The 11,655-nt window shown below is 44.3% G+C and overlaps 1 protein-coding gene across 1 annotated transcript; it reads right to left on the minus strand.

Annotated features, from left to right (window-relative positions):
- Positions 1–4,086: 4,086 nt before the first annotated feature.
- On the minus strand, positions 4,087–10,933 carry LOC105546679 (olfactory receptor 6V1-like). Its single transcript, XM_011989939.1, has 4 exons — positions 10,831–10,933; positions 8,024–8,087; positions 7,660–7,791; positions 4,087–5,209 (listed from the first exon to the last, which is right to left on the minus strand). Exons 1-4 carry the CDS (start codon positions 10,931–10,933, stop codon positions 4,234–4,236), a joined length of 1,275 nt encoding a protein of 424 aa, XP_011845329.1. The 3' UTR covers positions 4,087–4,233.
- Positions 10,934–11,655: the final 722 nt, after the last annotated feature.

An 11,655-nucleotide genomic window follows, 5' to 3' on the forward strand; every position in this document is an offset into this window, starting at 1 on the left:
TGATAGACACAGGATCCTCCATATATGAGGGGACCCGGCTTCTTCACTGGCAGCTGGGCAGCTCATCACTCACATTTGTGCTTCTCTCACTCAGTGGACAACTCACCCAGAAGTTCTTGGGTTACCCAGCCCTAGGGGTGAGTCCAAAGGACTGTATATGAGGCCCTTGTCCTTGTCATGGAGGAAGTTGGCTGTGATCTAAGGAGAGGGGACACCACAGATTTCCTTCCCTCTCCTTCACAGACACAGAAGGCAGATTCCCCCATTCTCAGTCTCATCCCCATGCCTCCCTTTTGTTGGAGGACCTGAGCAAACCAACCTTAAAGGGATATAACACGTGACTAATTCAGCTGCTGGCAGAGAGGGAAATCAAGCATTTCAGAAAAGTTGAGCTCTCTGAACTTACTTAGGTTATTTGCAAAATTAAAGGCAATACAGTTTCAGCGCTGAAGGTAAATAGCACCTTTGGTGACTACAATATGATTGCCCTAGGCAAGCAGAGATTTCTACACTGATGTACACGCTGAAGTTTGTTGTAATCAAATATGCCGTTATTTCAGTGAGTGGAGCATCTTGCAGAGGACACTTACAGGTCCACTGGGGGACTTGGGTCTGATTACTGATGATACCCATGGCCAGTCTCCAGAAACCCACTCATTAATCCTGTCTTTTTAGGCTTTGGTTGTCTACACAATATACCATTTTATGTCTATGTTATTTTACACACTCAGTTGCCTCTCTCAGGAATTCACTTTTCCTCTTCTCAGCCTATAAAACTGTTCTTTGGACCTCAAAAAGTCATTTCAACTTAACTTTTAACTTAATCAAAAGAAATGGGGCATTCCCTGAGAGCTTTGCCTTCAGGAACTCAGAGGAAGTCACACTGAGGTTTGACATAAGGATTTCTTCTTAAGATTTAGAACCATGCAGTGAAGAAAGGGGCTTCCTCCCACAGCTGGGAATGGTCCATCTCTGGACTTGGTTCAGTGTAGTTTTGTCTATGTGTGGGTTCTGAGCTCCTTATGTTAGGTGTCGTGCCTTATAGATCTTTGTTTTTCCTGTACCTAGAATATAGTAGGTGTTCAATAAATGCTAGCTGTCATTAATCATGAGGTTTATATGAATTTGGAACATGAGTTAGCACGATAACCTAAACATGGAATGCCATCTTAGTTGATGGTAAGAAATATAGTCAACAGAGCAAGAGAAAAGGTTTCCCACTGCTCTACATCTCAGTTAGTTGTCTAAACTAGTACCACAATCAGTTCCAAGATGCACCTAACAGGAACCAAAAAAAGCAATATGGAAGGCAAGAGTTCTACAAACGGTTTGATGCAACCTCCTATTTGTAAACCTGAATATTTTGGAGGGGGATGTGTAGATATCTTTGCTTACCTGCTAGTCTGCCTGCATAACTGAAAAAGGCAGAACTGGGACAATGGGTGAAGGTTAGAGGAAGTCATATTGAGGTTTGACATAAGGATTTCTTCTTAAAATCTAGAACCATGCAGTGAAGAAAGGGGCTGCCTCCCACAGCTGGGCATGCTCCATCCCTGGACTTGGTTCAAGCAGAGTCCCTAAGCCAGTCTGTTCAGTGTGTTGCAGTGGGGATGCCTGCACCGAGACAGAGGAAGGTAGGCCTACATGACCTACTCCCTTGCAATTCCATGAGGCTGTGTTTTATTTACATCATGTCTTAAACCTGGGGAGCCTTTTATAGCAGCTACTTTGATTTGGAACCAGAATCCCAAGATTTCTCCCAGCAAGTTGCAAGATTTTTTTAAAATTATTTTTTCATTTCTATCTATCCAGGAGTCTCATTTGACATTATGCACATTGACAACCCTGCCACATTAAGACAAATGTCTGGAACCAATATATCTAGACATCTCTAGGTCACATCCACATAGAATTCTAACAGTGAGTCAGAGGCTGGGCCATTGATTGAAGTCACTCAAGAAGTTTAAAGTCAGACTAGGATGAGAGTCTTCAGGGTCTTTATCCTGGTTACTACTGTCTCTGGAAATGGGACCTGGGATAAAGGTCACCAAGGAAAGATGGCTCCAATAATAGCAAATGTGTCCCCAAATTCCCTCTTCCAATGCCTTTCACATTGTTGAGATTGGAACAAGGGCTTTCTTATACAATTTTCTGTTTGAAAATTCTACCAGCAAATTGTTTAGATCCGCATTACTCAGATATTAATGTGCATAGGAATCACCTGGGGATCCTGCAAAAACGCAGATTCTGATTTAGGAGGTATCAGGTGGGACCTGAGATTCTGCATCTCCAATAAGCTCCCAGGAGATGCCAGTGCTGTTTCAAGCATCACACTTTGAAGAGCAAAGAACCACAGGCAAGGCTGTGGGGCAAGTCAGGTTGCGTGATGCTAGATTCCCTGGGGTGATTGCTGTGAAGGCCCAAGGCTAGTCATACCTTCCCCAAAACTGACCAGAGACCCCACTTCCAAGGAAATCCTATGAAAAACAGGCGATAGCCTGCTACAGGCTATTGATTATTTTTAGTTTTTTAAGAGGGGAATGTGCAGAGAAAAGAGAGTAGCAGGAAGGAGTCCCTGGGGAGGACGCTGAGTGACTCCTGTGCTGATTATTTTAGGAGGAGAAGCTGAGGAAAAGTATCTGCATCTCAGAAGGAGATAATTACTTTCCACTTAGCTCTTCAGTTTTTCAGAAAGTTTGCAAGGAGGGCAAGTAATTAGTCTCTTGAGAGGTGAAAGAGACAAGTTCTCAGGATGAAAAACTTCTTCCTGCTGGTCTTTACAGCAGAATCAGAAGTATCTGTCCACTTTTGGCAAGGCCCACAAATGCAAAAATGTACTGTGGTGGTTGAAAAAAAAAAAACCATATATGTTAGAGATCAAGCTAAATGACAGAGACAGTAAGACAGTGGTGCCTCCAGGCTCTGTGTCCTGGAATGCTTCCCCTACAACCATTCTTCATAGTCTTGGCCCTGTGGGGCGGCTCCCATCCTGTGACTCCACACTGCAAATTATGAGCAGGGCCTCTCCTCTAAGGATCCTGTGGACAGAGCCAGCTTCAGAAATGAGAGGAAGTTTGCATCTACTCTTTGCCCCACTTTGCCAATCCTAGCCCAGCCCAATTGAGACCCAGTCTAGTAAAAGAAACCAGACCCGGAGCTCTTCCTGCCGCTGCCATCTTCCCATGACTTCCCACACCATCCAGATTTCCAAGGAATGCCTCTTATCAGCCCTCCCATCCCGTTACCCACAACACCAGTCCCACTCCATTTACTCCTTCTCATCTGACTTCTATCATATTTGCTTCTACCATCCAGGGGCCCTGGTAATCTGGCCAGGCTGCTCTCAGGAAACCCAACCTCAGAAGGCCTGGGCAACTGGTCCTCTTTCTGGAACTTGGATCTAAGGTTCTACAGTAGAAGGGAAGTAGTGGCCCATGGGAAGGGCAAGGCAGCAAGTCTGAGAGTGTGGATGCAGCTCAGCTTTTCCCCACTCTCATATGCATGAAAAAGGTAAGGCCTTCATGACTTTCTATAAGAGGGTTGGAGGAGTGGCTCCCTGAGAGCCATTTCTGTGGAAAGACAAGAGGCTTTGGGGCCAGATGGAAGAAATGGGCAGCCTGGGTGTGAGGGTGCTTCCATCCAGGAGCAGTCAGGCCGAGAGAGGAGCGCCAACAGTGGCACATGGCTCCTCCTGCGTTGGGGTGCCAGGCCTCTCTGCTCTTCTTAGAACACCTCCCATTTTCAGAACTCTATCCTAGACCTTGAAGCCAGGTCCTAAAAAGGAAACATATCCAAAATAAAAGTTGAACACAAACTTAAAAGAATGCAAGCAAAACCATAGAGCTGAGAAAGAGAGGTTTTAATAGGACATTTTAATAATAGCTACATTTACTGAGCTCTTACTTAATGTACTAGACCCTGCACTAAGAGTCTTACTTGTTTGGATTATCTCTTTTAATTAATATCGTCCCATTGTACTCACTCCACATTCCCTATCCATTCCTTAACTATCTCAGACACACAGAAACTTGCCTTTGAGACATTCTAACAGTGTGTGTCCATTAGTTCTCTGCAGTGCAAGAGAAGAAACTTGCATGAAGATGAGAGAGCAGGAGAAATTGAGAAAAAAAGAGAGTGAGGAGCTCCAGCTTAGGCATGCGGGTGCCCACTTGCAGCAAGTCTACTCCTCATGACTTGTCAGGTGCTCTCCAGCCCTGTCAAGGGCTCACTCTTTCACCTACAGGCTGCTGGGTCTCTAAGGAAGATCCTTTTGGTCACATCCTCAATGACCTCCTTGACCTTCTCATTCCGGAAGGTAAAGATGAAGGGGTTGAGGAAAGGAGTTACCACTGCAGTCACCAGGGCCACCACCTTGTTGAGGTGTGTGGAATGGCCCTTGCCTGGCCTCACGTAGATGAAGATGGCACTGCCATAGCCCAGCACCACCACTGTGAGGTTAGAGGCACAGGTGGAGAAGGCCTTCTGGCACCCAGAGGAGGAGGGGATGTGCAGCACAGCAGCCACAACGAGGACGTAGGAGAGGATGATGAGCAGCATGGTGGTCAGCACAAAGAGCAGGGACAGGAAGAGAACCATGCGCTCAATATGGTGGGTGTCAGAGCAGGCAAGCTTGAGCAGCAGGGCAGAGTCACAGAAGTAGTTGTCGACGATGTTAGGGCCACAGAACCAGAGCTGTATTTTCTGCAGTGTGGGAGAGACAATGGAGAGGAAACCAACCACCCAACAGGCCACCACCAGCTTCACACACGCTGAACCATTCATGATGGTTGGGTAGTGCGGGGGGCGGCAGATGGCCATGTAGTGATCAAAGACCATGACCGTGAGGATCAAGAAGTTGGCAGAGCCCAGGGAGAAGTAAAAGAAAGACTGGATTAGGCATTCAGCCAGAGACATCGTCTTGTGAGTGGATAGCAGGTCTGCCAGCATCCTAGGTACCACAGTGGAGGTGACCAGCATCTCCATGAGGGATAAGTCGCAGAGGAAGAAGTACATGGGTAAGTGAAGGTGGGAGTCAAGGCAAGTGAGGCTGATGATGGCCAGGTTGCCCAGCAGCGTCAGCACATATATCAACAGGATTAGAGCAAACAGCAGGACCTGGAACTCATGGAGATGAGAAAATCCCAGGAGCACAAACTCCGTGACAATGCTATAGTTACCCACTGCACTTGATGCCCATTCTATGTGATACCTGTGAGGGGTTGAGAAATGTTAGCAGGAGATTGCCATCAACCTCTTTCTCAATCAGGTCCCCATAGTGCTGGCCTGGCTCCCCAAGCACACCAGCCTGTGTGCACAGTGGACCCCAGAACACACATTCCCAAAAGGCAGGATGAGCAGATTTATGACTTGGCCACCTCTACATTATCACCACTCTTAAGCTGTTCCTCTTCTGTCTTCTACTCACTGATTATATTGTAAAACACACTTAATAAGCTCCAACTCTGTGCAAGACATTTGACTGGGTCTGAGGATGAAGGGGTAAGCACTTTCTAACTGCCAAATCTAATGGTCTGTTGTTCAAATAATAGCTGATATTTACTGTTCTTTCCCTGTGCCAGAAAGTGTGCTAGATACTTTACATTATTTCCTTCCATCTTTTTTGCTGAATCCTCATCCTCTTTTTCTTCTCTATAACATTTGAGGCCACAAATAACCCATTTTTGAAGTCACTTCCACCCTTGACTGCAAGGACCCTGCACTCTTGAATTTCTCCTACCATCCTGGGTTCCCTCGTCTGCCTCCTCTAGCTCCCTGTCTTTCTGCCATTTTCTAAACACAGATGTCCCCACATTTCTTTTCTTATCTGTGTTTTTAAAAATTCTCTTTTTTCTCCTTCAGAAATCTCATATACTTTAACCAAAGCAATCTTTAAAATGCAAATGAATTTCAAATCTGGATTTTGTCCTCCTCTGAGTCCCAGCCCACATCTCTAACCACTAGATTGACCACCACCACACATTCAACACATCTAAAGATACACACATAGTCCTCCCCTCCCACAAAGGCCATGTTTATGGCTCCCAATTCCCCAGTCATCTAGGCTGGAAACTGGAAGAATCTAGCCTTCCTTTGTTTATCCATAGCCACCACCCAAGTTCAAGGATCTGTTTCCTCTTAACCATTGCAATAACATTCTTAATTTTTTTTTATTGGTAGATTGCTCAATCACCAACCTATCCATGCACCGTACTGCTATTATATTTTATTTTCTTAAGTTATTGTGTCAATCAACTGTTTTTAATCATCTGTAACAAGGCTGGGCGTTGTGGCTCACACCTGTAATCCCAGCATATTGGGAGGCTGAGGCGGACAGATCATCTGAGGTTGGGAGTTTGAGACCATCGTGGCCAACATGAAGAAACCCCTTCTCTACTAAAAATACAAAATTAGCCGAGTGTGGTGGCACGCACCCGTAATCCCAGCTACCCAGGAGGCTGAGGCAGGAGAATCCCTTGAATCTAGGAGGTGGAGGTTGCAGTGAGCTGAGATCATGCCATTGCACTCCAGCCTGGGCAACAAGAGTGACACTCTATCTCAAAAATAAATAAATAAAAATAATCCTTAACAATGAGATTTCATTTATAATTACTTTCAAAATCAATCAAACTAGCTAGCCATCTATCTTCATCCAGAAAAAGAGTAAAAAGATGCATTTTAAAATATTAACAATGGCTATATCTGGGTATGCATTATAGGAATTTACTTTTTAAAAATCTTGTATTGAAATTATATATATTTAAACTGTTGTATTAGTTTGTTCTCATGCTGCTGTAAGGACACACCCAAGACTGGGTAATTTATAAAGAAAAATTTATAAAGAAAAAATATAAAAGAAAAATTTATAATAAAAACACAGTTTGGCATGGCTGGGGAGGCTTCAGGAAACCTATGATCATGGCAGAAGGGAGAAAGGGGAGCAAACACGTCCTTCTTCACATGGCAGCAGCAAGGAGAAGTGCAGAGCACAGGAGTGAAAAAGCCCCTTATAAAACCATCAGATCTCGTGAGAACTCACTCTCTATCACGAAAACAGCATGGAGGTAACCGCCCCCATGATTCAATTACCTCCCATTGGGTCCCTCCCACAAAATGCGGGGATTATGGGAACTATAATTCAAGATGAGATTTGCGTGGGGACACAGCCAAACCATATGAAATGTGTATCATGAGGTTTGGATATAAATACACATAGTAAACTTATTACTACAGTCAAGCTAATAAATCTGTCCATCTCTTCATATAGTTACCATTTTTCATGTGTAGTGAGATGACCTAAGAGCTACCCTCTTAGCAAATGTCAAGTATACAATAGAGTATCATTACCTGTAATCCCCATGCTGAACTTACTCTTCCTACCCAACTGAAACCTTGTACCCTCTGTTTTTCTATATGTACACATTCATTTCCAAATTCTCTTCATTTAAATTTGAATTCTCTTCATATATTATTTTAGTGATCAAAAAAATTAACAACAATCTCTTCCTTTTTCAGTCAAATCAAGCACAAATTCTCCCTGGCATCTCCTGCCCTACATGACTCTGCCCATTCACCACCCCCCATAGCTTCACCCCCACCTCCTTGTTACACACTTTTTGCTACCACCAAACTGAACCCCTGCTATTTTCCATAAGTCCCAACCTGGGTCCCCTGGGGCAGTCCACAGGAAACAGCAACAACGCGACCCCAGGATGGAGATGCACCACTCTGGCTGGTGCGCTCTCTTTATCTCCTTCCTCCCACTCTTCAGGCACCCCAGTGGGAGACCTGGAACTGAAAGGGATTCAGAAAGATGGAAGTTTTCCACCCTCTTCAGTGCTGACAGTGTGCCCCAGCAGGGTTTGGAATAGGAGCATGATGGTAGTTCCCAGGGAGCAGTTGCCTCTACAAGGGACTTGGCCACATCCCAGGACCATCCTCAGTTTGGGAAATGTGAGCTCCTGGGAGCAGGCAGCAACTGGGAGTCCACAGGGGCCTCCTAGGAACTGTGACTGCTCTCTCTCACACTCTCCTGTCTCCTGTGGGCACGGAGCTCAGTGCAGCCCTGGCAGCCCTGGCAGCCCTGGGATCTGCAAGTGGAGTGAGGAGAAGAGGGAGGAGGAGCAGGAAGTTGGGCACCAATTATTTTAGACACAGGCAATTCAGGAACAAAGAAAATGAGCAAAGAATCGTTACCGCTGGCCATCCAGGAGGGAAAAATATAGGTCCACTGTCTTGTTGTTTTCTCATAAATAAAAAATAAGAGGAATGCCAAAGTAGAAAAACACATCTATTTTTAGAAAAACGAAATGGCCAGGGCCTGAGCATTAAGATACTGGGTGAACCAAAATTAGAAATTAGGGATCTGTTTACAACTATAAAATGGAAAATATACATATATATACACACAGACACACATATATATGCACATACATCAAGGGAATATGTGTGTGTATGAATGATAAATATATTGTTGTCAATTTGTAATTTTGTATATTATATCAGCTATGAAAAATTTTAAATATGACATTGAGACACTTCAGTAAACACAGAATTTTATTATGACTGCCAAAACCAAAGGAATTTTGTATTTCTCCTTTCTTCTTTTTCTTTTTGAGATGGAGTCTTGCTCTGTCACCCAGGCTGGAGTGCAGTGGCACGATCTCGGCTCACTGCAAGCTCCGCCTCCCCAGTTCATGCCATTCTCCTGCCTCAGCCTCGTGAGTAGCTGGGACTACAGGCGCCTGCCACCACGCCCGGCTAATTTTTTGTATTTTTTAGTAGAGATTGGGTCTCACCATGTTAGCCAGGATGGTCTCCATCTCCTGAACTCATGATCTGCCTATGTCGGCTTCCCAAAGTGCTAGGATTAAAGGCGTGAGCCACTGCACCTGGCCCAGAATTTTGTATCTCTTTATCAGCAAGACCAGCTTCCCTGACTTCTCCACCCACCCAAGGATGTGCATCACGTCCAGTGCCAAGGACTCAAGAAATGACATAGTCCTTTTCCTTTGTCCTTTGCTGTACTTCATGGCAATAACAGCTTTATCACGTGTTCCTGCAGACATTGTCTCAGTTGATCCTCTCATCAACCCTGTGAAGCAGCCGCTATGGGTGTCTTCATTCCACCACTGACGGTACAGAGGAAGCCTTGCTCCAGGGCATGCACCTAGTGAGTGGTGTCTGGGTTTGAACTCCAAGGAGCAGAGTACAGGTGATCTTCAGCTTGGGTACTTTTGACTTTTGCACATGACCTTGCATACCCTCTACACTGACATTTTCTCATTCGCTTTCACACTTCCATATATTTGCTGATCAAGGAGGATTTCAAGTATCACATGTAGCATCTCCTGCCCTAATGGTTCAAGTTTGTCTGTACAATTATCTAACAATTTTAACTGAAAACACTAGCAAGTGAAAATGGAAACTTGTCTGGATGAACTTCTATTTGCAAGATGCATTTTCATGAGGGTGTTGTCAAAACAATAACAAACAAACAAGCAAACAAACATAATACATCTGTCTCAAAGATGGAGCCCAGGCTAGAGTTTCATGATCGTGCATCTAAGCTTCAGAAGAAGGAGTCTGAGGCAGAATTGAAAGGAAATACAACAGTCATGCTTCTGTGAGATTTGTCTTTTTTCTAGACTTCTCATCCTTTCCACAAATATATGGAAAATATGTTTGCCCTGCTGGAGCTTCAAATCTCTGCCCGGGTTCACATTAAATTTGGTGGTGGGTACAATCATTACCACCTTAACGTTTAAATGGCCAAATATAGCCAAAATGGAGAGGGGCTTTGAACCCCCGAATCATTTTAAGTAGTTTTGTAGTATATTTTATATGTATCTAGAAGCTGTGAGTGACCCATCTGAGACCAAAAAAAAAAAAAATGGAGGTAGAGACTGAGCTGAGATGAAGAAATCAGGGTTATGGGGATTGTTTAAAGAAAGTGGATTTAGGCAGGGCACAGTGGCTCACATGTGTAATCCCAATACTTTGGGAGGCTGAGGTGGGTGGAGCACAAGGTCAGGAGTTCAAGACCAGCCTGGCAAATATGGTGAAACACTGTCCCTACTAAAAATAGCAAAAAAAAAAAAAAAAAAAAAAATTAGGCCAGCATGGTGGTGGGAACCTGTAGTTCCAGCTACTCCGGAGACTGAGGCAAGAGAATTGTTTGAACCCGGGGGGTGGAGGTTGCAGTGAACCGAGATCGCACCACTGCACTCCAGCCTGGGCGACAGAGTGAGACTCCGTCTTAAAAAGGAAAAGAAAAAAAAGTGGGTTTAGAAAGCAATCAAAAAGAACACTACATGAGCTGAATGGAATAAAAGTTCTGTGATAATCAATCTGAAAGAAAGACACCAAAGACAGAAGAGAAGAAGAAATGGAGAAAAACCACAAGAGAGATTCTGGTGTGTGCCACCTAAGGCAGGGCACTTGGCAAAATTAACCTAAGTAACTGTTTCGAGTGCCCAGAATCTGAAGAGAGGCTGCTCAGAAGCGGGCAGAGCTCCTGAATGGATCTGTGGCTCTGGCAGGGAAAACATATTTTTACTGTAGATCTAGGGGACAAAAAGGCTAGGAAAAGAGAGTGGTGGCAATAGAGAGAGAATAACTCAAGCAAGTAAATGAACTCTTCCTGGGTGTGACGGTGAGAGATGTCCTAACTGGAGAAAGCAATGACCTCACACCATGTTAAACGGTAGATGAAATTAAGGAGTCTGACAATGACTGCCTACCTCTTCAAGCACATACTTAGCAGAAGTGAGGCTCCTGGAATTTATTTCAACTGTATAGAGAATCTGTCCACATTTCCTTATGCCATTCTACCTGTGGGCTGATTCTGAGCTTGTTCCATGTCCTGGAGGTTGGTAGAGAAATGCAGGAAGTGCAGGACATTGTTATAGGAAAAGAAGACCCCCTTTGCTCGCATCTTCCCCCTTTCTAAGGTATATGTAATAAAAGGTATCCCAAAGTCAATAGGGTGAAAATTCAACTGGAAGAAGATCTCGGATAGGGGTCTGCTTAAGAATGGTTTTGTCAATCACTGGCTTGCTTGGAGGAGAAAACTTGGCAGGTAGATGAATGTCATCATTAAGGGTTATCTCAGGGATTTTGGACAGTTGGGGAACTGTGGTGATGGGCCCATGAATAGGTACAGTTTCTCTGCTCTGGCCTTCATAAAGCTAATTATTCTACTCCTTATGGATCTGGAGCCTAAACAAATAAGTGGAAGGCAATGATCTCCTCTGAGATGCAGTATATTTTTGCATATTCCCTCCTACTGAAATAATAATTCTCTCTCAGTGACAATTCCTCCATCTGTACACGTGCATGGACACACACACACACACACACACACACACACACACACACGATTCCATCTTCTCCCTAGAGACCTGGATCTTTTCCCCACAATGGCTGGTTTGGCCCCAAGGCTGAGACATCAGGTGCTGTTACTCCACAGTCCTCTAGGTAACCTCAAGAATATTACATCTCCAATAGCTCAAAACTGATTTGTGTTCTGTATTAACCCTGAAACCAAATTCAAACTTCACTGTGGCAGAAGCCCTCTTATAACTGCCTCTTTAGCCCATGCTGACCAAATAACATGCCTCATGCACAATCCCATTCTGTATTACCAACAAAATATCT

This window comes from Mandrillus leucophaeus, unplaced genomic scaffold (genome assembly GCF_000951045.1).
Source record: "Mandrillus leucophaeus isolate KB7577 unplaced genomic scaffold, Mleu.le_1.0 Scaffold365, whole genome shotgun sequence".
NCBI lineage: Eukaryota > Metazoa > Chordata > Mammalia > Primates > Cercopithecidae > Mandrillus > Mandrillus leucophaeus.

Excerpts from the sequence above, each read along its gene's own strand:
- LOC105546679 (XM_011989939.1), bottom strand. The coding sequence starts at position 10,933 with ATGCGAGCAAAGGGGGTCTTCTTTTCCTATAACAATGTCCTGCACTTC. Across the intron at positions 7,792-8,023 it reads CCCACAGGAGACAGGAGAGT|TTCCAGGTCTCCCACTGGGG; the intron begins GTGAGAGAGAGC and ends AATCCCTTTCAG. Across the intron at positions 5,210-7,659 it reads GACTGCCCCAGGGGACCCAG|GTATCACATAGAATGGGCAT; the intron begins GTTGGGACTTAT and ends AACCCCTCACAG.